General features: G+C 43.2%; 1 protein-coding gene across 1 annotated transcript in view; it reads right to left on the bottom strand.

Moving 5' to 3' along the window:
- The window catches only part of ZDHHC2 (zDHHC palmitoyltransferase 2), a 60955-nt gene that overhangs the window by 23050 nt on the left and 14907 nt on the right, over window positions 1-22998 (bottom strand). The window contains exons 2-6 of the mRNA XM_080661181.1: window positions 13861-13887; window positions 12351-12445; window positions 5615-5735; window positions 1352-1421; window positions 524-556 (exon numbers count right to left, since the gene is read on the bottom strand). Coding sequence (XP_080517307.1) covers window positions 524-556; window positions 1352-1421; window positions 5615-5735; window positions 12351-12445; window positions 13861-13887 — 346 coding nt within the window. The remainder of the gene's footprint in view (window positions 1-523; window positions 557-1351; window positions 1422-5614; window positions 5736-12350; window positions 12446-13860; window positions 13888-22998) is intronic.

Genomic DNA, 22998 nt, shown 5'->3' on the forward strand with positions numbered 1-22998 from the left:
GTCAGGCCTTTCCAATACTCTAAGACACCCCATTTCCTGACAGACATATTTTTTAAAATATTAACAGATTCTAAGTGGAAACCCTTATTTCAACAGCATGTTATTTTACTTGTTATTCTACTCTGTAATGCCAAGTTTTATGTAAAATAAACTGTTAAAGCTTTAATGATTAGAAACTTCCAGTGAGGTATTGTGTTTATATGTGCATTTTGGTGTAATTCCTGGGGAGTATTTTAGAATTTCTATGTTTATGCATATACATACAAAGAAAACAATTTGTTCTGAGCAAATATGAGACATTAACTTTTAAATTGTTAAAATACTGGTTTTAAAATTATCCATGGAAATTCCCCTGAATAAAGACTCTTGAACTAATTAAACAAATATCAGAAATTAAAGCTGAAAGTATCTCCTAGGTCAGCTAAGGCAAAATTTCATTTATAAAAAGATTTAAATAGATAAATGATTGTATTTACTAAGTTAGAAGGGACAGAAACCAGTTTAAGCATAGAGCCAGACTTACCATGGGCAATGATGGTCCATCTTCAAAATACATCTAAAAAAAACCATATACACAGAAATCAACACCCCATGAAAACTTAGTCCCATTAAATTATTAAAATATATATTTGTTATTTCAAAAAAGTTGTAGCAAGTAAAATATTGCAAAATTATTTACTTCTCTAAAAATTGAATAATAGGAGGGGGCAGGGGCTGGGTGGAGATGGGTAAAGGGTGGGGAAGTGGGGGACATCTGTAATAAGTGTCAATAATAAATAAAATAAATAAATAAATATAGAATAATAGTGAAAGTCCTCATCTAAAAAAAGAGACGCTAGCTGATTCCAGTTATGATGCAATAATAGGACTTTCAACTGAAAATATAACATGCTTTAAGGTCTAAAAACAATGCAATGTGTTCATATACAATTATTTTACGCTAAAGAAGGTGCAAAATGTCGGCAGATACACAGGAAGTCTGGGTAAAACGTGTCCTTTCATTCCGATCCTTAGGCCAAGTAATCCTGCTGCTCTTGTGGTTACGTAAGTATGTGATAACACCCGACTGTCACCAAGTCAACCGGGAAAGAGTCACAGAAGAAATACTTACCCCATCAAAGCAGCCAAGTCTGAGCTGGTAAAAATCATGCACGACATTCATGTCAGTGTGAATCGGGGAAAGGGGACAACTGATTCTGGCCCTAAACCACATTCGTTACTAACGCAAGTGATCATGCCAATTCCATTTCCGAAAGAAAGGTGTGAGAACATGAGCAAGGAGAGAAGGGAACAGTCTGGAAAACAGTGAGAGAAGAAACATATTCAATAAGAGAAATAAAGGTTTCCTTACTTATCACAGACGGAGCAGTGATGGCAGCGGTCTGGTTTTATAAGTTGGCATCTGTCACAGTATCGGATTGCTAGGAACAAAGAGCTCCATTCAGCCTTCGATTGAACAGTGCGTTGAACATGCGATTAAATGGCTCTCATCATCTATTCCCATTTAAATTCTAAACAACATTCCAAATTTAAATTTGGTAAAATTGAGATAGTCAACTCCGTTTAAATACAAAAATGGAAAAGACTTGCCCAGAGTCTCAGTTCTCTGGAGAGGTTTCCCAAGGACGGGCATCTGTAGGGGAAATGTTTCTAGGGCAGCGGTCGCCAACTGGTGGTCCACGGACCCCTGGTGGCCCCTGAGGTCCTAAAGGTTGGCGACCACTGTTCTAGGGCATCCTCAAGTGTCAGTGATTCTCTATCTACCTACCTACCTACCTACCTACCTACCTATCTACCTATCTACCTACCTACCTGCCTGCCTGCCTGCCTACCTATCTACCTACCTACCTACCTTCTCTAAGGCTCAAAAGGGTGGAAGTATGTTCCTTTCCATCTGAGTAAACAGAATGTCTCTCTCCATAAAACCAATGATTTTCTGTACCCGGCAGGATAACCAAGAGAGGATACAACCACATTTTAGAAATTTTATGCAAAACTAATTTTAGAAATTTGTGAATAAACTCTCTTGATCGCTTACATTGAAAAGATCTCACACCTTCTGTGTTGAGCGAGGTACAAGCTTAGAAGTGAGAATTAGAAGTACTCCCAATAAGAACTTCAATCCTTGTAACGGAAGACCTGATCCTTCCTTCTCCAATACCGGCAGCAAAGGCAGCTATGAATGATTGATTCGGAGAAGCTATTTCAGTCCGCAGGAGTCTTACAGGGTGCGGGCAGCTACCGACGTTACAGGAAAGCAGCTATTATGTGGGCAGTCCAGTAGGATCAGTAAGGCCACACTTACAAATGTAAAAAATTTTGGAAAAAAACTTGCAATAAATAATTACCAAGGTTATGTCAAGCTAATGCTAAAATCTCTGAAAAACAAAACAGTTGCTATGAACTAAGAATAAGACGTGCTTTCCTTAGACCACAAGGCCTAAATCGAGTTGTTTTCAGTGTTGAAATGAGTCCTTCGTTACCCCTCACAACTTCCTTTTTCTTCCTGAAGGGACCAACGGCATGGCCTTGCTGCTCAGCCCCGAGTGAAGACGCGCACGGGTGCCCTCCCCGTGACCCTCCCGGCCTCCCTGGCCCTGCCCAGTGTGAAAGTGAAAGGCGGTGCTGTCCAGAGAAATGTAACGGGAGCTACATGTGCGCGTTGAAACTCCCAGGAGCTAAAGAGAAAGTCGTACCCTCTGGGTTTTTCCATACCAGCTCTTTGACACCTGTAATGTACTTTACACTCACAGTCACACTGTCAGTGCCACGAGGGACTAGCAGGCCGTTAATGGGCAGCACGGTCTGAAGTCACAATCTCCAGTGACGTCTGGGGGACAGCGCTAGACCCTCGCTGGCCAGGGGTCACCTGCACTTTAAAGGACGCAGGGAGAAACCTTTGGAATCAAAGTGGGCAGCAACTCGCTGGAGATCAAAACAATGTAGAAATAAGTGTTTTGTTTGGAGTCTTTTACAAAAAGAGAAATTTCGTATTTTAATGAAAACAAACAAACAAACAAAAAACAACACTCTGTATACCACATTATGTCCAACTAAAATCATGCCAGAGTAACTTAAAATGAAAGATCTGATTATCGTTTAAAAAACTCCTTACAGCCAAGGGGGAATTTTTATGTTAACTTTCTTGCTTGAATTTTTAAGGGATATATTCATATGTTACTTACATAATTGAAAACTTTGTGGGTAAATGTTGAAAAGACAACATTACTAACATCTGTGTACGATGATAAATGAGTTACATCACCTCTAACTGTTACCTTTGTAGTAAAAAACTAGTACAATTTTCTTTTGTAGGAAAAGATCAAAGACAAGGCGAGAGCTAAGAAAAAGTATATAGTCCTCATTAATCAGAATAAACAATAATGTAAGTAAGTCTGAAGAGCGCTGTGAGGATGCAGAAGACGGTGGATCAGAAGAACACACAGGACAAACAGAAGTGCGGTGAGCGGGCTTCCCAACACCCTGCCTCAACACTGCTACAGCCTCAGCCACTCTCACGGGGCTGGATGTGTTCTGTGTTCAGCCGCCAGCTTAACCCAGGCAGCTGGCATTTCTCTCTTCCAGGTTTGGAGGAAGTCCTGTGGCTTTAGAATGGATGGTAAAATCCCAAATGATATTACCACGCGTTTTCTTCAAGGCTCTATAAAGTATAAAGTGTGCAAACATCGGCTGAGCCTTCACGTTGCTTTAGTCCACAGACCTTCCCAGGGTGACGGAGGAAGTTATCTGCCTAAGACAAGGGTCACGGGGGTGTGGCTGAGGGTGGGTAAGGAAGGCCCCCTCACATGCCTGCCTCGGAGCTCCTGTGGCTGCTCACTGCTGAATCATGCCTACCTCTCCGTTCTACATATTCCTGAAGGGGATCGATCACACCAGCATTGCTATCTGTCTGTTATACTCTGTGCAATTTAACGGGGTCAATGCCTGTAGTCAGTTCATAGTGATTCTAGCAGGCATCCAGAATTTTTGCACTGAAAATAGAAAGGTTATTTTAGAGAATCCAGATTCTACTCCAGGCTGTCACAAATATTGGGGACTATGCGTGCATCTCAGGAGACAGGCATACAGCACCGGAGAGGAACAAAAGAGGACAGGCTCAATGTTCTAGAAACTACACCGGGAGATGACTTACAAACCCAGCGTGTCGTTGTCATTAGTGAAAATTAATCTTTGTCCTGATACGACTTACGCTTCAGTCCTTTCTCTTCATTCAGCGAGTCAAGGGCACAGTAGGCAAACACTGCACCAGCAATGAGGAGATGGGTTTCTATACCTGGTACCATCACCCTCAGCAACTAGCTTTGGAACTTGTGCAGTAATTAATTTATAGGGGCTTAACCTCCCTCAGTGTCTGCTCAGGTTTACACATGAACTTAGGCAGAAACACATCTGTGTCTTAGAGGGACAGAACCAGTGACATAATATTACATCACAGAGTTACCACTGGCTCACTGAGAAACAAAGAAAACAGGAAAAAATGTTTGTGATGAAAGTTAGATTCAGTTATGATTTTAAAGTGAGCTAGAAACAAATACAAATATACAACAGTAACGAGGTATTTTACACTCTCTTCTTCGTCCTAAGTCTCTGATATCAGTTGTGTATTTTACACTGAAAGCCCATCTCAGCTTGGTCTAGCCACAGTTTATGTGCTCAACGGCCACACGGGGCCAAAACTGCCAACACACACAGCATAGGTCTACTCTAGAGTCACAGGGTTTCTGGGTAAATCTTGGGAGGCGTGTGTCAATAGTCCATGTGTGTTCCCATTTGTTTGTTTGTTTTTAGCAAAGCAAGCAAGAGCTTATTGACCACAGCAAAAACACACTTAGGGCAGTGAAACAATGGAAGAACCTGGCCACCTTGGCTCACTGGGAAGTCGGAGAAAAGGGGGGAAATGGGGGCCTTGGAGGCAGGTTCAGGGGTTAGCCTGGGACGAGCTGCCGCTGCTCATTGCTTCCCTGGTTGCAAGTCTCCTGGGGTCCCTTAGAGATTAAGTGGTATGTGCTGGGGTGGGGGGAGGGGGGCGGGCGGGAATGGCACAGGCGCGCTTCCTAGAGGGAGAGCACCCATGTGTGTTCGTTTTTAAGACAATCCTTTAATTAGACAGCTGTAAAATTATCTTAAAAATCTGACCCAAGAGATTTGTTATTTGAGTTGCATTTGTTAAAAAATTACCATAAATTTTAAAGATGAAAAACTGTACCAATATTTTACGTATGTTTTTATATATTTTGTATAATTGCTGTTTTAAGGGTATGTAAAATTTTATGTTATAGATCTTGCTCCCTTAAATTAAATTAAATGACAATAGGACGGTCTATAATTAAAGCTTTAAAAACGACTACTACTACAAGTCAAGATTTCAGCACTTCATGGAGTCACATCAAGTAGGCAGAACAGATGGACAGTCCGCTGTGATCTGGTTGTGAGCTCTAAGCCACAGTGTTACTCATGTTCCCACTGTGGTTCATGGAACCGTGCAGTAAAGACTCCACAGCCATCCATGACCCAGCACAATGTTTCCCAGTGAGTGTCTGACAGTTTCAAGGACATACATATGCTCTCTCACAGTCACCACAAGCTCCCGTACCTCCAGACATGGTCCTGGTGTAGATGGGAAGGTCCTTGGCTGCTCGCCGGAGAATTTCCTGATGGGCTTCTCCCCTCGGCTCTTTCTCCAGCAATTCCTTCTCTGCGTAAGAGAGGTGGAACTGTGGAACAGATTTAAATGTTAATCAGTATTTTCAAAGAAATGTTAACATCTATTGATCTACTAACCCAGAAGAAGGCATTTATAAAATGTTAATGGTATACAGTCTATAAATTCAGAAAGGTAATAGAGTCTGAGATCTGGGCTAGTCTGTTAACCTGGCAGGTGGTTAGTTTATGCATCTGGAAAGTAGAATAATAATAATAACACCCACTTCCTCAGAGATGGAACAGAATATGTAAAAGTGCTTTATAAACTGTAGAGTGCCGAAACCGGTTTGGCTCAGTGGATAGAGCGTCGGCCTGCGGACTGAAAGGTCCCAGGTTCGATTCCGGTCAAGGGCATGTACCTTGGTTGCGGGCACATCCCCAGTAGGAGGTGTGCAGGAGGCAGCTGATCGATGTTTCTCTCTCATCGATGTTTCTGGCTCTCTATCCCTCTCCCTTCCTCTCTGTGAAAATCAATAAAATATATTTAAAAAAAATAAAAATAAACTGTAGAGTTCTATCCAAATATTAGTTATATTAATAGATAAATGGCAAAAGAAACAAATTTGGCTCAATGGATGAATTTTTCAATTGGATATCATTAAGAACAAAAATAGAAACAAATCTATCATGCATGTTTTCTCATCTGAGTTCTAAATTAGGAATAATTATTACATGAATTCTAATACTCAAGACAGACTAATTGTTAATTTTACTTCTTGTACTGCCAATTTGGCCCAACCAATTAAAAAATAATTATCTGAGAAAAATTAGTATTTCTTTGGGCTCCAATATGATAATTTAAAAAAAACACACACGGTTTTAAAAGTCTGTTTGAACTCCTATGAAAGTGTGTTTGAACATCCTTTACTTTCTGGGACCATATGACGCTCCTGGTTCATCTTGAATATTTCCTGTTCTAGTTCTAGGACCAGCTATTTCTCCAGGGAGCCCTCCCTCCTTCCACTGAAGAATGGTATTAGAAACCAAGATCAGGGCTCAAATACAGTTTTCACATCAAAGGAAAGTATAATTTTAAAAGGACATACCAATTAAGGAAAAAACTAGACTCTAAAAACAAATAAACTGCCCAGCCAGCATGGCTCAGTGGTTGAGCCTCAACCTATGAACCAGGAGGTCACGGTTCGATTCCCAGTCAGGGCACATGCCCGGGTTGTGGGCTCGATCCCCAGTGTGGGGTGTGCAGGAGGCAGTAGATCAATTATTCTCTCTCATCATTGATGCATTTGTCTCTCTCCCTCTCCCTTCCTCTCTGAAATCAATAAAAATATATATTTAATAAATAAATTAATTAAATAAAAACAAACAAAACTCTCAAGTGTATTTTCTTTTTGCTAGTTGTTTCTCACTTAGAACAAAACAAACATATAATCTCACAAGTACCGAAAATGTGCAAATTACAACAGAACGTTTTTGCCAATGAAGTTGGCAACAGTTTTCTTAATAACAACATGCAACACCAATGGTCTGATAAAACTGGAAGCACTTTATATAAATGTCTACAATCCTTTTAGGAAATCATTTGGCAAGTGACTTAAATTTCCTCGATCTAGTGATTCTACCTGAGAATTTATATTAAGGAAATGATTCAAAAATGGTTAACAATCTATGTGCGAAGATGTTAACATTATTTACAATATGAAAAGCTGGGATGTGACTGAGTAAATGTTAATGTTTCAGTGAGAATATTAGGCTGTAGTAAAAAATGAAAATAAGCCAATGATGGACTGTGGTGTGAAAAAAATTAACTAGAAAGAAATTAAGAATGTAAACTGAATAGTGGAATGGGATGTTTTTTCCTTTTATTTTCTTAATGTAATTTAGTATGGTTAGATTACTTGTATATTGGGAAAACATATCACAATGTTCAGAGCCTGCTGCTAAATCTTTATAATGGTAATAAATAATATCTATCTCACACAGTTATATGAAATAAATAAGGTAAATATGTGTTCTGTGGAAAAGTCTTCCAACGAAGTCTGGTATAGCTGTAACTTCACTGTGGTCAGTCCCATTGGTACTGTTACTTCTTCTGCATTTTGTATCATTCCATTTTCCCCACTGTATTCATTCACTATTTCAAACCTTCTCTGTTTTACAAACCTTAGTCAACCCCACTATCGCATCATTCTTAGCCAATAACCTCCCACATAATTTGAGGGAGAAATCAGAAGTCATTTCAACTTCTTGCCAAAGCTAGAAACAGAGACTTACATACATACCTTCTCTACTTTCAATGACTTAATATTTATTGAGCCCCTTTTATGGCTGAGACACTACTTTCCTGCTGGCGATGGATTAGTGAACAAAACAGATAAAGTGCATGCCTCTTAGAGCGTATATCCTAGGGGTGTTATAAAAATGAATGTGGAATGTGTTACAGAATGATCTGCCATGGAGAAAAATAGAGTAAGGTCCAGTTTATAGGGGGTAGTAGGGTTTTGCTATTTTATACAGAGTGGTCATGGAAAACCTCAAAGATGAGGTACCACTTGAACAGAGACACAGAGAGAGAAGAAAGGGAGGGTCACACAGGAGAAGAGTGCTCAGGGTCAAGGAGAAGCAGCAGGTGTCCCGGCTCCTGAAGGAGGAACACTCTCAGCACATTGATGGATCAGCAGGAGGCCAAGGAGCCTGAGTGGCACTCAGGAAGAGTGGGCCATTGTATGCATACATGCATAACCCATGGACGCAGACAGAGGGGTGGGGAGGGCCTGGGGTGGAGGGAAGGGGGGGCTGGAGGGGATTGATAGGGAGGGAAAGGGGACATATGTAATACTTTCAACAATGAAGATTTTAAAATAAAAATAATAATTAAGAGAAAACAGAAGAGTGGGTCAGATATGCAGTGTGGGGCCCCGTCATGGGCAGCCTCCTAGGCTACACTGGGAAACTAGTTTGTCCTCTGAGTGGGCTCAGATGTCATGGGAAAGTCCTGAGAAGGAGAGTATGATAGGATCTGCCTTGTTTTTGAAAGAATGACTCTGGCTACTGCGCTGAAAATAGACAGAAGTGGGCAAGTACGAAAGCAAGGAAACCTGTTGACCGGGTACTGCAACCCACGAGTGGGAGAGGCCAGGGGCCTGGGCCAGAGGGAAGGAATGAGGGGATGCAGCTCATGCCGAGAGCACCGAGGGCCCGGCTTACAGCACGTGCCGAGTGACTGGATGCGGGTCTGAGAGAAGCGTCGCCAAGGATGACTCCCAGGTTTGTCTGAACAACTGGACGAACGGAGCTGCCAGTGCTGAGACAGGCAAACTTCAGCAATCGGAGGCTTAGGGGAGTGGGGGGGGGGGGGGGTGGGGGGGAATCCAAAGTCTGTCTTCAAAATTAGATGCCAAATAGGCAGCTGTGAACTAGCCTGGAGTTAGAAGACAACCGGACTAATGCTATTAACTTGAAAGCGATAGCAATGCACGAGACGATATACAGTAGTAAAGCCATAATGTAGATAAATGAGAGAGACCCAGAGGCTGAGCTCTGACAATACGCTGCTTTAGAGGCTCAGGAGATGACGAGGAACCCCCGAAGGCGGCCAAGAAGGAGGTGCCAGTACAATAAAAACAGAATTATTTGGATGAGAAAGGAAATACGGATAAACGAGAAAGAAAAGAATGGCCTGGTGTACACGGGAAGCTGTGTGTCATGAAGAACTAAGAGTGTCTAAACTGTGAAGTCAGAAGTTTAGAGCAGAGTCCCTGTTGTCCAACCAAGGAGACAGGCCTTCCCCATCAGCGGAGGCGTGAGAAGATACAAGCAGGAGAGGGAAAGTGCTCCGTTTCCTCTTGGATGGGTCACCCCAGCTTCAGGATGGAGCAGGAACGTTTGCAGGGTTCTGGGACGGGAATGTCGGCACAGCTGAAAACAGTGACATTATATAGGAGAAGATGGCAACATCTCCGACAAAGAGAGGAGGGAGACCCTGAATTAAGTCACTGATCCAAAAAGAAAGAAGGGGTTGTCACTGAAAAACATGTATGGGGAGGTGAAAACATCAGCAGACTTTGGATGCCGGCAGAGGGGCGAGGAAGCGAGGACGGAGCACAGCGGCCAAGCTTTTGGCTTGAATGACGAGGGGGATGGCAGGGGCATTAACCAGCATGAGAAACGGATGAGTCACAGTTTGGGGAAGGAGAGGGTAGTGAATTCAGTTTTGGACGGGTTATGTTTAAGGTGTCAGTGGAATGATCAAGAAGCTATGTTTGGCAATAAGGTTGTGTCTGGAATTCTCGGGAGAGGTCAGAAGTAAAAATACATTTGAAAATTTTCAACAAAGGTCAGAGGTAAGGTTATAACCATCAATACAGTGGATGAAATCACCTACAATGGACGTCACAATTTCCCTTCAAACCTACAATGAAGGCCCGGACGGGGGTAAGAGAGACAAAATAAAAGAGGGAAACCTGGTAGGAGGAGAGAAGTGGATAGCAGAAGGAAAAAGGGCTGTATCTAACACATTCTACGCCAAGCATGCCGCTAATTCTTTGCAAGTACTGTGTTTTGTGTTTAGTATCCTTTCCTAGGACATATAGCATATTCACTGGCCTTTCTTTTCTTTTTTTTTTTTTTTTTACCATAGCTGCTTTTCAAACAGGTTATTTCAGAAACAATCTGTAGTGATGCCCAGACTTTAGCTTTTTTAAAATCTTTTTTGTTAATCCTCACCCAAGGATATGTTTCCATTGATTTTTAGGGAGACTGGAAGAGATAGGGAAAGACAAAGAGAAACATCGATGTGGAACACATCGATTGGTTGCCTCCTGCACGAGTCCCGACCAGGGCCTGGCCCAGGAGGAGCCTGTAACCAAGGTACGTGCCCTTGGCCGGAACTGAACCCAGGACCCTTTGGTCTGCAGGCCGACGCTCTATCCACTGAGCCAAACTGGCTATGGCCTTTTCTTTTTTTTTTTAATTTAGCCTACTAAAACACTATTATTACTGGGGAAAAAAAGTTTATTTCTATTCAACAAACATGTACTGGACTAAGTGCCAAGTATATAAAAATGAGTAAGACACAGCCCTTTACTCCAAGAATATCTAACTAACCAAGATTAAAGACCCAGAAACAAATAGCCAGATGATCTTTTTGAAATGCATATCTGATCACGTCACTTTACTTAAAAGCTTCTGTGGTTGAAATTGACCCCTAATGTCCACTCTTCCCTTCTTCTAGCATGGCTAACACAGCCATCAAGAATAAAGACTAGCCCTAACTGGTTTGGCTCAGTGGATAGAGTGTCGGCCTGCAGACTGAAGGGTCCCAGGTTCGATTCCGGTCAAGGGCATGTACTTTGGTTGCGGGCACATACCCAGTAGGAGGTGTGCAGGAGGCAGCTGATCGATGTTTCTCTCCCATCGATGTTTCTGACTCTCTATCCCTCTCCCTTCCTCTCTGTAAAAAAATCAATAAAATATATTTAAAAAAAAAATAAAGAATAAAGACTACACTCCCAGCCTTCTGCACAGATTATGGCCGTAGAACTAAGTTCTAAATGTAAGTAGAAATGGCATCAGCAACTTCCAAGAAGAGTCCTTACAGAGAAGGACATCTCCTTCTGCTTCTCTTTCCTACTTTTTCTGGCCTGTTACTGGAATGCAGACATGATGGCTGAAACCAAGCAGCCATATTAGGCCAAGAGGTGACCTTGGGAATGGAGGCTGCACATGTCAGAGCAACAAAATAGAAGCAGCCTGGAGACCTGGCAGCTGTGGCCCAGCTATAGACTTTGAATATAGAGATTAGTTAAATAATTACTTTGTTGTTTGGTGACTAACAGCCAACTAACACACCATTAATAGGATATTTTTATTTTTATTTTTAAAATATATTTTATTGTTTTACAGAGAGGAATGGAGAGGGAGAGGAATGGAGAGTTAGAAACATCAATGAGAGAGAAACATCAATTCAGCTGCCTCCTACACACTCCCTACTGGGGATGTGCCCGCAACCAAGGTACATGCCCTTGACTGGAATCGAACCTGGGACCCTTCAGTCCACAGGCCGATGCTCTATCCACTTAGCCAAAATCGTTAGGGCTAGGATATTTTTAATAGAAGCATGTCTACTTTCCGCTCCACCTATCTATCTATCTATCTATCTATCTATCTATCTATCTATCTATGTATTTATCTATCTATCTATGTATCTATGTATCTATCTATCTATCTATCTATCTATCTATCTATGTATTTAACTATCTATCTATCTATGTATCTATGTATTTATCTATCTATGTATCTATCTATCTATCTATCTATCTATCTATCTATGTATATATCTATCCATGTATCTATCTATCTATCCATGTATGTATGTATGTATGTATGTATCTATCTATCTATGTATTTATCTATCCATCTACCCTGATATCTAACTCTAAAAGCAGAACACATGACAGATTGAACATTGGAAATATAATACTCATCCAGTGCAAAGCTAATATTTACCAAGTGAAAATTCAAGTATTTACTAATAGATACATTAATATTAAAAAATTATAACACTCAATAAGTTTGCAACATTAATAAAAAGACATAAAATTAACTCTTCAGACATCAGAATTATTGATTTCCAACTTTAGGATGACTCTACTAATAGTTTTACTTACTTCTTTTGAAGGATTCATTGGTAATGTAAAGATGGTTTTCCAATACGACCAGACAAACATTGCGAAAAGGAGATGATAAGCAATCAGGCACACAACTAAAGTGAGAGAAACATAATTATCACTGTAACATGCGAGTGTGTATTCAAAACAACCCGCTTATTCTAAAACGCCAAAATTGCCGATTACAGTAAGTTCATTGTATATTTAATTTTTATTACTAATTTTTATTATTGTAAATAAGTTTGTTTATAGCATACTAGAATAGGCATAACTCCATGAATTAATTTTTATACCTAAAGCCAAGGGTTTTTAAAAAATCCCTAATAATGCATAGTTAGATCTGTGACCATGATTAGCGCCCTCCCATCTGGAGGTAGGCCCATCTATTGTCAAAAATGGCTCACAGCAGTGTTTCCTAAACTGTGAAAGGAAGCAGTTATGCCTGCAACTCTAAATCGGCAGCACAGCATCCAACAACTGCCAAACGTTCAGGCTCTACGAACTCTGCTTCATGGACAAAGAATCGCAAAAGCCGCTCCTCTGAGAGAAGCTGTTTAATGAGTTGCTCAGCTCCAGTCAAACCTGGCGGCCCTCGCTGTGTTAATGACCACACATCGAAGCAGGAACCATCTGGATAGAGAGAGATGTCTTCCACTGGAAGTTCAAGTGTCTTATTTACCACCCGGGACACCCGTTAGGGAAAGCCTTCTGACACTTGTTTCAGGTAATATATACACTTGTTTCAGGTAATGTTTGTGTGTGTGTGTGTGTGTGTGTGTGTGTGTGTGTGTGTGTGTGTATATATATATTTGTGTGGTGTTTTATTCTTGAAGTGCTACGCAAATAGAAAATATTGGTTTTTGTATACAGTGATAATGATTAATTCTGGAATATACATACAGGGTGTCCCCCTAAAATGTAAACACACTTTAACAGCTGATGGCTCAATTTTGAAAATGAAATGTATTTTAATAAACACTGCCTTTATATTGATTCAAAGTGTGTGTATACATTTTGGGGACACCCTATAGATAACAATTCTGTAAGATACAGTTGAATTAAATATGCTAATTTAACATTTAGCCTATTTGGTATTTTAAAACATCAGCAGCGATTTTAACTTTTTTAAAAGAATGACGATACTCACAGAATCATTAAAAAGTTAAATTATCCATTAAGGCATAAATCAGTGTGACATAACTAGAGCCAACAATATTTTCCATGGATTATGCAAGAGCCGGGTGTGGGTAAGACAGGAAATGGCCGGTGTTCCCGTATCTTGAAGTCATAGGCAGCTCGCACAATGACAGGCACTGCGGGCAGAGTTCCCCGCCGTGTGGTGGCAGGGTTCAGTCTGGGTCTGTGAGAATGGATAGCTTTAAACCCCTCTTATCGCCACGTCCTTAAAGAATCGTTTATTTATCCCAACCAAAGCCAAGTGAATTCAATTTGCTTTTTTCAAATGGTTTTTAAAATTGTGTAGCTGAAACAATAACAGAACATATTTTACCTTGTTCTCCAATGTTCTCCATGGACACTGCAGACGTAAGTTAGAGAGAGAGAGAGAGGAAACAGGTTACATGAAGCATCTGGCAAGCACAGGGCCTGACAGAGACACAGGTTAAGATCGGACTCCCCTGCAAACCCGCATTCTTTAAATACTTGTCCAGCTTCATTCAGAGGCCGGTGAGCAGTGTGGGAGAGAGGGTGGGGAAGGGAGCCGGGCTCGCCTCGATCCGCATTTCAGCCCCGGCTCCCACACAGAACACAAAACCTGTCAGGCTTGCCCCTTGGGGTCTTGCTCCCAGAGTAAGAATTGGTTTCCCATCTCCCTCCCAACTACAGGGTTCAGATAGAAGCATTTTCCTCCAGGTCATGCCATTTCCAGAGGCAATTCATTGTTGTGGATAAACTGGCAATCACCGAGTTAGCGCTCCAAAATGAAGGGGGAAAAAATGTCGTGTCCACGCCACACACTCCTTCTCCAATTTCTGGAAGTACAAATTCTTGTGCCCAATGACTCGCTGCTCCCTGCATATCATGAGAGGCCCAGGCAACGTGCCAGCGAAACTGCCAGCCCTGAGGAGCTGTTGTGAATATCCCAAGGTGGCAGGGAGGTTAGCACGGGGACCACAGAGCTAAAGCAGGCGGGGCAGGAACCTGAATTTAGTAACCCACACGCTTTCCTCAGCGTCTGAATTGTCTGCTTGCTGTTTCTCATCTGCTTTTGCTCCATTTGTGCTCAAGTCTCTGGACGTTCTCGTCTAGCTCAGCTATAGCAGAAGAGGATTTGACTTGTCTGTGGATTTCTGCTACTATATGGCTTTTGAAAGGGGTGCAGTATCCCAGGCCTTAGTCCTAGAATATACAATTTCCTTGTCTTAGAAGCACTAGAATCAGAGGGTAATGTTGTGAAAGATTTTTAAGATTACCTGACCAAACAATAAAAATAAAGTTAAAAAGAAAACATCCTATCTAATAAAGAGGGGATATGCTAATTGACCCTCATGTCGTCACAAAATGGCGATGCCCACAGCCAATAAGGAGGGAATATGCTAATTGACTGCCCTGCACTCAAATATGGCGGTGCCCATAGCCACAAGATGGCGGTGCCCAGTCCCCTCAGCCCCCTAGCCACCCAGGGCCGGCCCGAGGCGCAGGCAAGCCTCAGATGGCAGCTGCCCAGTCGCCCAGGGCCGCCCGAGACTCAGGTCACCAGGGCCAGCCGAGGCTTGCACTGCCGGCAGTGGCAGCAGCAGAGGTGTGATGAGGTCACCTTCCCCTGATCGCCAGGTCGCCTCCCGCCCCTGAGGGCTCCTGGCCTGTGAAAGGGGGCAGGCTGGGCTGAGGGACCCCCTCGAGGGCATGAATTTTCATGCACCGGGCCTCTAGTATTTCACAAGCAAAAAAATAAAGGTTTTCTGATCAAACCAACCTCCTTTCTGAGAGTCCTACCGACCGTCGGTCTAGGCATTTCCGGAGCAGCCCATTCCAGGGCTGGATTGCTCCAAGAATGACTATGGGACTACTGTGTGCTGAAATTAGCCTCTGTGTGGCTTCTGCCTATGGCTTCTGTGCTTCCCACCTGTATCGATGAGCAGGAAATCTAAAGGACAGACCTTCCCACACTTAAAGCTGTGTCCGGCCCCCTTAAAAATGTTCTCGTTTAGCCCCAATAAGGTATGACCTGCAGAGCTCTCACCAACGCTGATGTGGCTCCTTCCTCGGCTCTCAATTTCCTGTAGCATTTCTGATCCCCAGAGGGGACTGGCCCACACAGGTGAACTCTGCCTTACAAACAGCCTGCTCCGCAGGTTTGCTTATACATCGGAGGCTGGAGGGTGAGAGAGCGCACTTCCTCAGAGAACCCCACAGCGGCTGCGCTGAGGGTACTGGGAGGGGCCCTGGGGGGCCCTCCGCGAGCCGTCTGCTCTCTCAGACCCTGCCCCCCCCCCCGCCCTTTATGCACTTCTCTCGAGGCACTGACCTCCGGGTTTCCGAAGTGCTACAAAACCGACTGCAGCTCTCCCTCGGATCAACATTTCCAATCCATTAGTGGAGCTCATATAAGGAATTGGAAAAGCAACTTGACTCCATTTGCACAATTATGTATGAATGGCCCTTAACGACCATTCCAGAGGTGGTGGTGTTTCAAAGAAAATGTATTTGCTAACCCATGACTCTAACTGTCAAAAGGGAAAGAAGTAAAGCAAAATGAAATTTAAAACGGAAAAAGTACAGTAGTGTGAATGGATTGTCTTTTTGACCTGGACCATTACTTTATTGGCTTATATGCATTCAAAGATATCGTTTTAAAGGCCATTTCTTCATTGCACAGCTTGTTTTTCTCTAAATGTACTTAAAAATCCACAGGGCCTCTATTTTTTTTTCAGTTAAACAAGTTATATGCATGGACATGGAAGCATGCTTATCCTATCTAATAAGGAGGGAATATGCTAACTGACCATCACACCCTCACAAAAATGGCAACGCCCACAGCCAATAAGGAGGGAATATGCTAATTGACTTCCACACCCTCAAAGATGGTGGTGCCCACAGCCACAAGATGGCGGCGCTCAGTCCCCTCAGCCCCGCCTGGGGCGCGGCATGGCCGGGCCCATCCCCAAGCAGGTCCGGCCGCTCCACACGCCTGCTTCCGGAGTCTCCCCGTCCCCTCAGCCCCCCAGCTGCCCAAGGCTGGCCCGAGGTGCAGGAAAGCCTCAGATGTTGGCTGCCCAGCTGCCCAGGAGGGGCCCGAGGTGCAGGCAAGCCTCGGATGGCGGCTGCCCAGCCGCCCAGGGCCGCCCGAGGCTCAGGTAACCAGGGCTGGCCGAGGCTTGCGCTGCCAGCAGCGGCAGCAGCAGAGGTGTGATGGGGCGTCGCCTTCCCCTGATCGCCGGGTCGCCTCCCGCCCCTGAGGGCTCCCGGACTGTGAGAGGGGGCAGGCCGGGCTGAGGGGACCCCCCCACCTCCAGTGCATGAATTTTGATGCACCGGGCCTCTAGTGGTAAATAGTTCAAAAAGGTTGTGCCAATTACACTCCACAAAGATTCTGCGCCTGTCCAGTTTCCTATAAACATTAAATAAATCTTTAACTTCTGTCAGTATCTTAGGTAAAAATAAAAATCACTGCTTTAGTACTGATGTCCCTGATTACTGGTGAAGGTTAGCATTATTTAAAAAATATAATTATTGGGGTTTTTTCTATCTCTTCTGAGTGAATTACCACTTTCCCATTTGTTTATGTCTCTTTTACTTATTGAAAGCCTTTGATATATTCTGGACAGTAATCCCGTGTCTGCTTATATATGTTGCAAGTAACATTGTGTATAACTACTTTCAAAGGATTTAATATATATTAATATATTTAATATATAAGCCATATATCTATGGCTTATCATTGATTAAATAACAGTATCAACATTTTCAAATTGACCTATTTCAGTAATAGATACAGGGTCTCTCCCAGGGTGAGCCTGAGGACATGAATGCTCTCTCAAACATGTACACTCAAGTAGGAGGTCAATGATTCAACTTGCAGCACACAATTTCCAGTGTGGCACAATGGTCAATTTCAACATTTCCTTTCTCATTGGAAAACACCATCGAATATACAATGTTATCGTCAAATACAAATATTTTTGTTCTTAAATGCCTGTTTTAAGAAAAGGTTGCATTTACTCTTGGGGATAAGAGCACCGCAGTATTACCTGAAATATTTACTATTCGTACATCTGATGATCATCTAAATACATTTAACAGTAACACTGGGGTCACTGTTTTAATTTTCATTTCAAAAACTTATTTGTCTAATTTTATCTTGGATTGGCCTAATTTCTTTCTGGTCCATGGCCTACAATGATCACATTTTTTCAATTAAATTTACTGGGGTGACATTGGTCAATATGAACATACTAGAGGCCCGATGCATGAAATTTGTGCAAGGGGCTTGGCCCTCGCAGCTCCAGCTTTGTCCGGAAGGTCTTCCGGAAGGACGTCCGGTCTAATTAGCATATTATGCTTTTATTATTATAGGTAGGTTTCAGGTTTGGGTTTTTATGTTACAAGATCTGTATATTGCACCATGTGCTCACCACCCAAAGTCAAATCTCCTGTCACCAGATATTAGGACCCCCTTTCCCAAAATCACATTTTAAAATTTAAATATTTCTAACTTTCCAATATGCTTCCAGAACTTTAAACTCATCCCTGATTAGCTACAGTGTAGCTAGAAAGCAAGGACTCTGACCTGTTAAGATCCTAAGGAATCACAGCAATTTCTGGGCACTGACTGTGTATATCTACACTAATAAAAGAGAAAGATGCAAAATGACCATACCTCCGCGACGCCCACCAGCTAATCAGGAGTATGCAAATTAACCCAAGAAAATGGCAGGTTAATTTGCATACACAGGCATGGAGTAAAGACTGAAGTCTCTGCCCGACTGAAGACCAAAGACCGAAGACCGAAGACCGAAGACTGAAGGCTCCGCTGTGGCTGGAGCCAAGCCTGAAGGCTGAAGGCTTGGCTTCGCTGTGGCCTGGGTGACAGGTGCCGGAGGAAGACCGGTGCCAGCAGCCAGGGGAAGGAAGGCCTATTGCACGAATCTTCGTGCAACGGGCCTCTAGTATAGAGAGAAGTGGGAATGGAAAGTTATTACCAGTTACCAAGGACGATGCTCCCGCTTGCCAAGAGCAAATGAAGGTCTTGAAAGACTACATCTTAGAACCTGGAGCCACCACGGACACAGCAAGGCTGCGAGTTCCAGCTGCCAGTCGTTTTCTGGGTCTCTTTCTGCCTAACCCGCTCCTCCCTCGCGAAGCATTTCTCCAAGAAACAGAGCGGGATGAGGAAAAGGCTGATTTGGTTTAGTATGACTAAGAGGGATCCCTAAGGAATGCGTTTGTAAAAATAAAACAGGTAAAACCAAAGTTGAAGAGTGAGGCTGTCGGCCCAAGGAATGACCGTTTAAGATACAAAAGACAAACTACTTCTTGATCCAACTTGGCTTGAACAAAAAAAATCCAAAACACTCCGGATACTAAAATACGCCTTCATAGATTTTAAAAAAGTACTTTCCCCCTTAAATTAGCCAAGAACAGTTACATAATTGTTGCTAGAACAATTTGGTAGAACAATGTATATTGCTGTGATCTTTTTATTTCTTTTCTTAATCAGAATTTCCTTTAACTTGCCTTCAAATTGAAACTCCCTCTTTTGGAGAAGGGAATAATGCACCCATATTGCATACACACAGCAACTCCTCTATATAAAACCACTACGCTATTCCCAAATTCAGTCTGACACAGATACGTCTTAGCCCCATACATGCAGATAATGAAGAACACCAACAACAAAGATGTGGTTCTAATGAAGGAATCTTAAGGATACTTTACAGCCAAGGTCTATTTTTTTTCCTGCTTATATTTAACTCATTCTTTTTGAAAAACATTCCCTGACTAAACTATACTTACACTGTTGACAGTAAAATGATAATGAGACTCTGTCCCTGTGCTCAAAAGCTTATGAGAAATCATTTTATTTAGAAGTTAAAACTGGAAAAAAAAAAACCAGGACATAGTTATTAAACACTTTCAATTAAGGGATTAAGAAGTGCAAATTGGTAGTTGGGAAACAGTCATGGGGATATAAACCACAGCCTTGGGAGTACAGTCAATAATATTACAATAACTCTGCATGGTGCCAGGTGGGTATTGGAAATACCGGAGGGATTACCTAACCTCTGTGCGATATGCCTGAAACCAACACAAAATAATATTGGATGTAAACTGTATATATAACTGAAAATAAGATACATTTTTCAAAATTTCCAATTCATCACAGAAGCAGCTCAGATTCGGCAGATTAAAAATAACAGTAGCCGTACAAATATGCTTAACCTTCTCATGTCCTAACAACATCTCTCCTTTGACTTTCACAGGAAAACTCCTTTTAACAGTCATTCCAATTCATTGTCTCTACCCCTCCCACCCTACTGCTTTCTCCCCAACTTCAATGGGTCCTTCACCCCAAGCCTCACACTACCACCACGCCTCGCACCGCACCCTCACTGCCTACGTCTCCTCACTCAGCCTCCTCCGACAGAATGACTAAGCTCTTGAGGAGATGCTATGTCACTGAGCAGGGGATCCTTTGACGGAATTGGCTGTGGGAACCCCTTGCGGCACAATCCTTTGTCCTTCCAGCTACTTTCCTAGAAGCTCTAGTTCCTTTTCAATGGATGCCCATCACAACGTGGGCAGCGGGAGGGCATCCTAGAACTCACCCCCATGCATACCGGTGACTCCGCTGCCAGACCATTTCAATGGCAGACCTAAGGAAAATAGATGATTCAAACTGATGTTTCCAGGTGAATTCTAACCATATCCTCTTATTGCTAACACACACTATTGGATTTATTTCCTTTACAACAGACCTACTTACCTTTAAAAATATATATACATATATTTTTTTACTGATTTCAGAGAGGAAGGGAGACGGAGAGAGAGAGAGAAACATCTATGATGAGAGAGAATCATTGATCAGTTGCCTCCTGCATGCCCCCAATGGGGATCCAGCCTGCAACCTGGGCATATGCCCCAACCAGGAATCGAACCTTGACCTCCTGGTTCGTAGGTCTACGCTCAACCACTGAGCCATGCTGGCCGGGGCCTACTTACATTTCTAAATATTGCTCACACTGTGTTTTCCTGTGTAATCCTCACACGCCATTGTAATTTTACTGACAGATGCAGCCCTGCCTTACTATCCGCATCTCTCACATGCTCCTCCTCGTGTTCCCAGTGCTGCAGCATCTCTGGGCCTGCTTCCTAAGCATGCGAACACGTCCCCTCCCTTCCCTCTGCATCCAGCTGGGTGGTAGGAGACCTGGACTCCAGCCCAATCTTCCCACCCAGCACGTGTGGCCTTGATCATGACATTCAGCTGACCGGTGCTTCAATTTTATTCCTTAAACAAAAATTTGCACTTTATCTGAAAGGTTCCTCTGGCTCTAAAAGTATCGTCGGTTCTACTGTGATGTATTAATTTAAAAAAAAAAATACTGACTTTTAGAAACCTAGGGCAAAAGTCATTCTATAAATACAATCATCAGTGGGTTTGTAGAAACTGTTCTGTCCAGGACAGATAAATAGCTACAGAGTAGAAACAGAGTAAAGAGAAGGCTTTGTGGGTGAAAAAGGGGCCGAAAACGACACCTGGCAGACTCAGAGGAGGCCTACATGGTGGGCCCGACAGACTCAGAGGCCTGTAACCGCACAGGGTGGTCTGAAATGAGAACTTCCTAACTACAAGGGGTCACGGCAGGCAGTCCTGTCCTAGGCTAGTATCTTCCTTGACAAAAGGCAACCTACCTTCATTGTCTTTTTATATCTACAAGAGCGTACCTGTGGGATGTCAGAGTAGTTCCTTTTCCAGACCCCATAGGGTACAATCTCCCACCAAAGCACTGACCCAGAGAACCCTCATTGTTACCTTGTTCCCCTCACACCATCGCTATGTGCTGTGAATGTTAACTACTCACTACCCTGCACCCACCTGAAATGGAACAAACGAGGGGTCCCGGCTGCCTGTCACTACTTGAGCCAATGAAGCAGAGACAGGGCTGAATCATATACGAGTGTTTATTCCAATACTGCCGGTAGCATGGAGAATGGGCAGGTCATCCATGAAAATCGGCTCTACCCCTCCCCATAAGCCAGCTACTTATATTGGGTAGAAGGACAAAGATCACCCGGAAAAGTAGGAATTGCAGGCATGGGGAAGTAGGCAAGATGTAATGGCTACAGGTTACACGCAATGCGGGCTGGGGTCGCAAAGGGCGGGCGCCTCCGGACCTGATTGTTTTAGCAACAAGGTTGTCAATCTGCATTCCGGCGCTAACTCCCATGTCCCCAGGCGTACAACTCCCAGCCAGGTTAGAAGGTGCTTTCTCTAATCAGAACAGACCATCATGGTTAACAGAGCATGATTAATACTTCTTCTAGCTATAGCTAGTTCCCACTGTTCCACTTCTGCCCCTAACACACCAATGGAAAAGAAGCATGTGTGTGTCTGTTTTACTTTTGATCCAATCTTAGAGATTTCCCCACTTTGCTTTCTCTTGCCTCCCTAATCTATCACCAGTGGATTTCACGTAACCCCCTTAACACCTTCCCCTTTGATTCTGGTGTATAAAACAAGTGGTAAAACTGCCTTTTTCCGGAGTATTTTCTCAACCCATGGAGACGTTGCTTCCTGGCAATTGTCGTGAGTTTGGCTCAAATAAACTCATTAAAATTCTCTATAGGTTTGCATGTTTCTTACGTTGACAGCTTTTATAGTGTAGAGCTTGGACCCTAGAGACATAATTTCCAATTGCGGGGGGGGGTCCCCCCAGTTACCATAAAAGCCAGATCTCACATTCCTAAGGGTCCTGACCACACCCACCGTGCCAGGCAACCTACATTTCTCACGGATTCCCACACGTGCCTTAAAAACTCATTCTGCAATAAGAAAGCTGGATCTCTTGTAAAATGTAACTTCGTGTTCTCTGACTAAACACCCTCCCACAGCTTTGCATGGAATTGACAAGTGCACTCTCCCTACTGAAGCCTGGGGGGTTGAAGGTGATCTGGCTCCGAATAACATCTCCAAGATCACTTCTGATAGCTCATCCTTTGCCCACTGAGCTGCAAAACAGGCTGACCTTGTTTCTAGAACACTCCAGGCCTTAGTGCATTTACCCTGGCTGGAGAAGGAAGTACACCGTGCATTTTTAGCTTTCAGCCGTGCTACAGTTTCCTAAGGTTTCAGGAGAGTGAAATGTCAAGTTGATGGGAAAAAACTGCTGGGAGACCTTTTGAGTGTGAGTAAGCAGAAAAATGCAGGTGAATTACAATGTGGGCAAATTAACATAATGAGAAAACACTAAGCCAGGGAATTTTTAAACTGCGTGTTCTTTTCCTGGTCCTCCCAGAGCTCCTTTCTCTCCGCCCCCCACGTGCGTGCGCCCACCAGGACTCAGCCGGGCTCGGAGAGGGCCTGATGTGCATCAGAACCTCAGTATGAGGAGGAGAGGCTGTGTAATTCGGGGAGAAGCAGGTGGTTCGATGCACTCCCCCTGCCTCCACTCCAGAACGTGTATCT

Source organism: Plecotus auritus (genome assembly GCF_963455305.1).
Source record: "Plecotus auritus genome assembly, chromosome: 3".
Lineage (NCBI taxonomy): Eukaryota > Metazoa > Chordata > Mammalia > Chiroptera > Vespertilionidae > Plecotus > Plecotus auritus.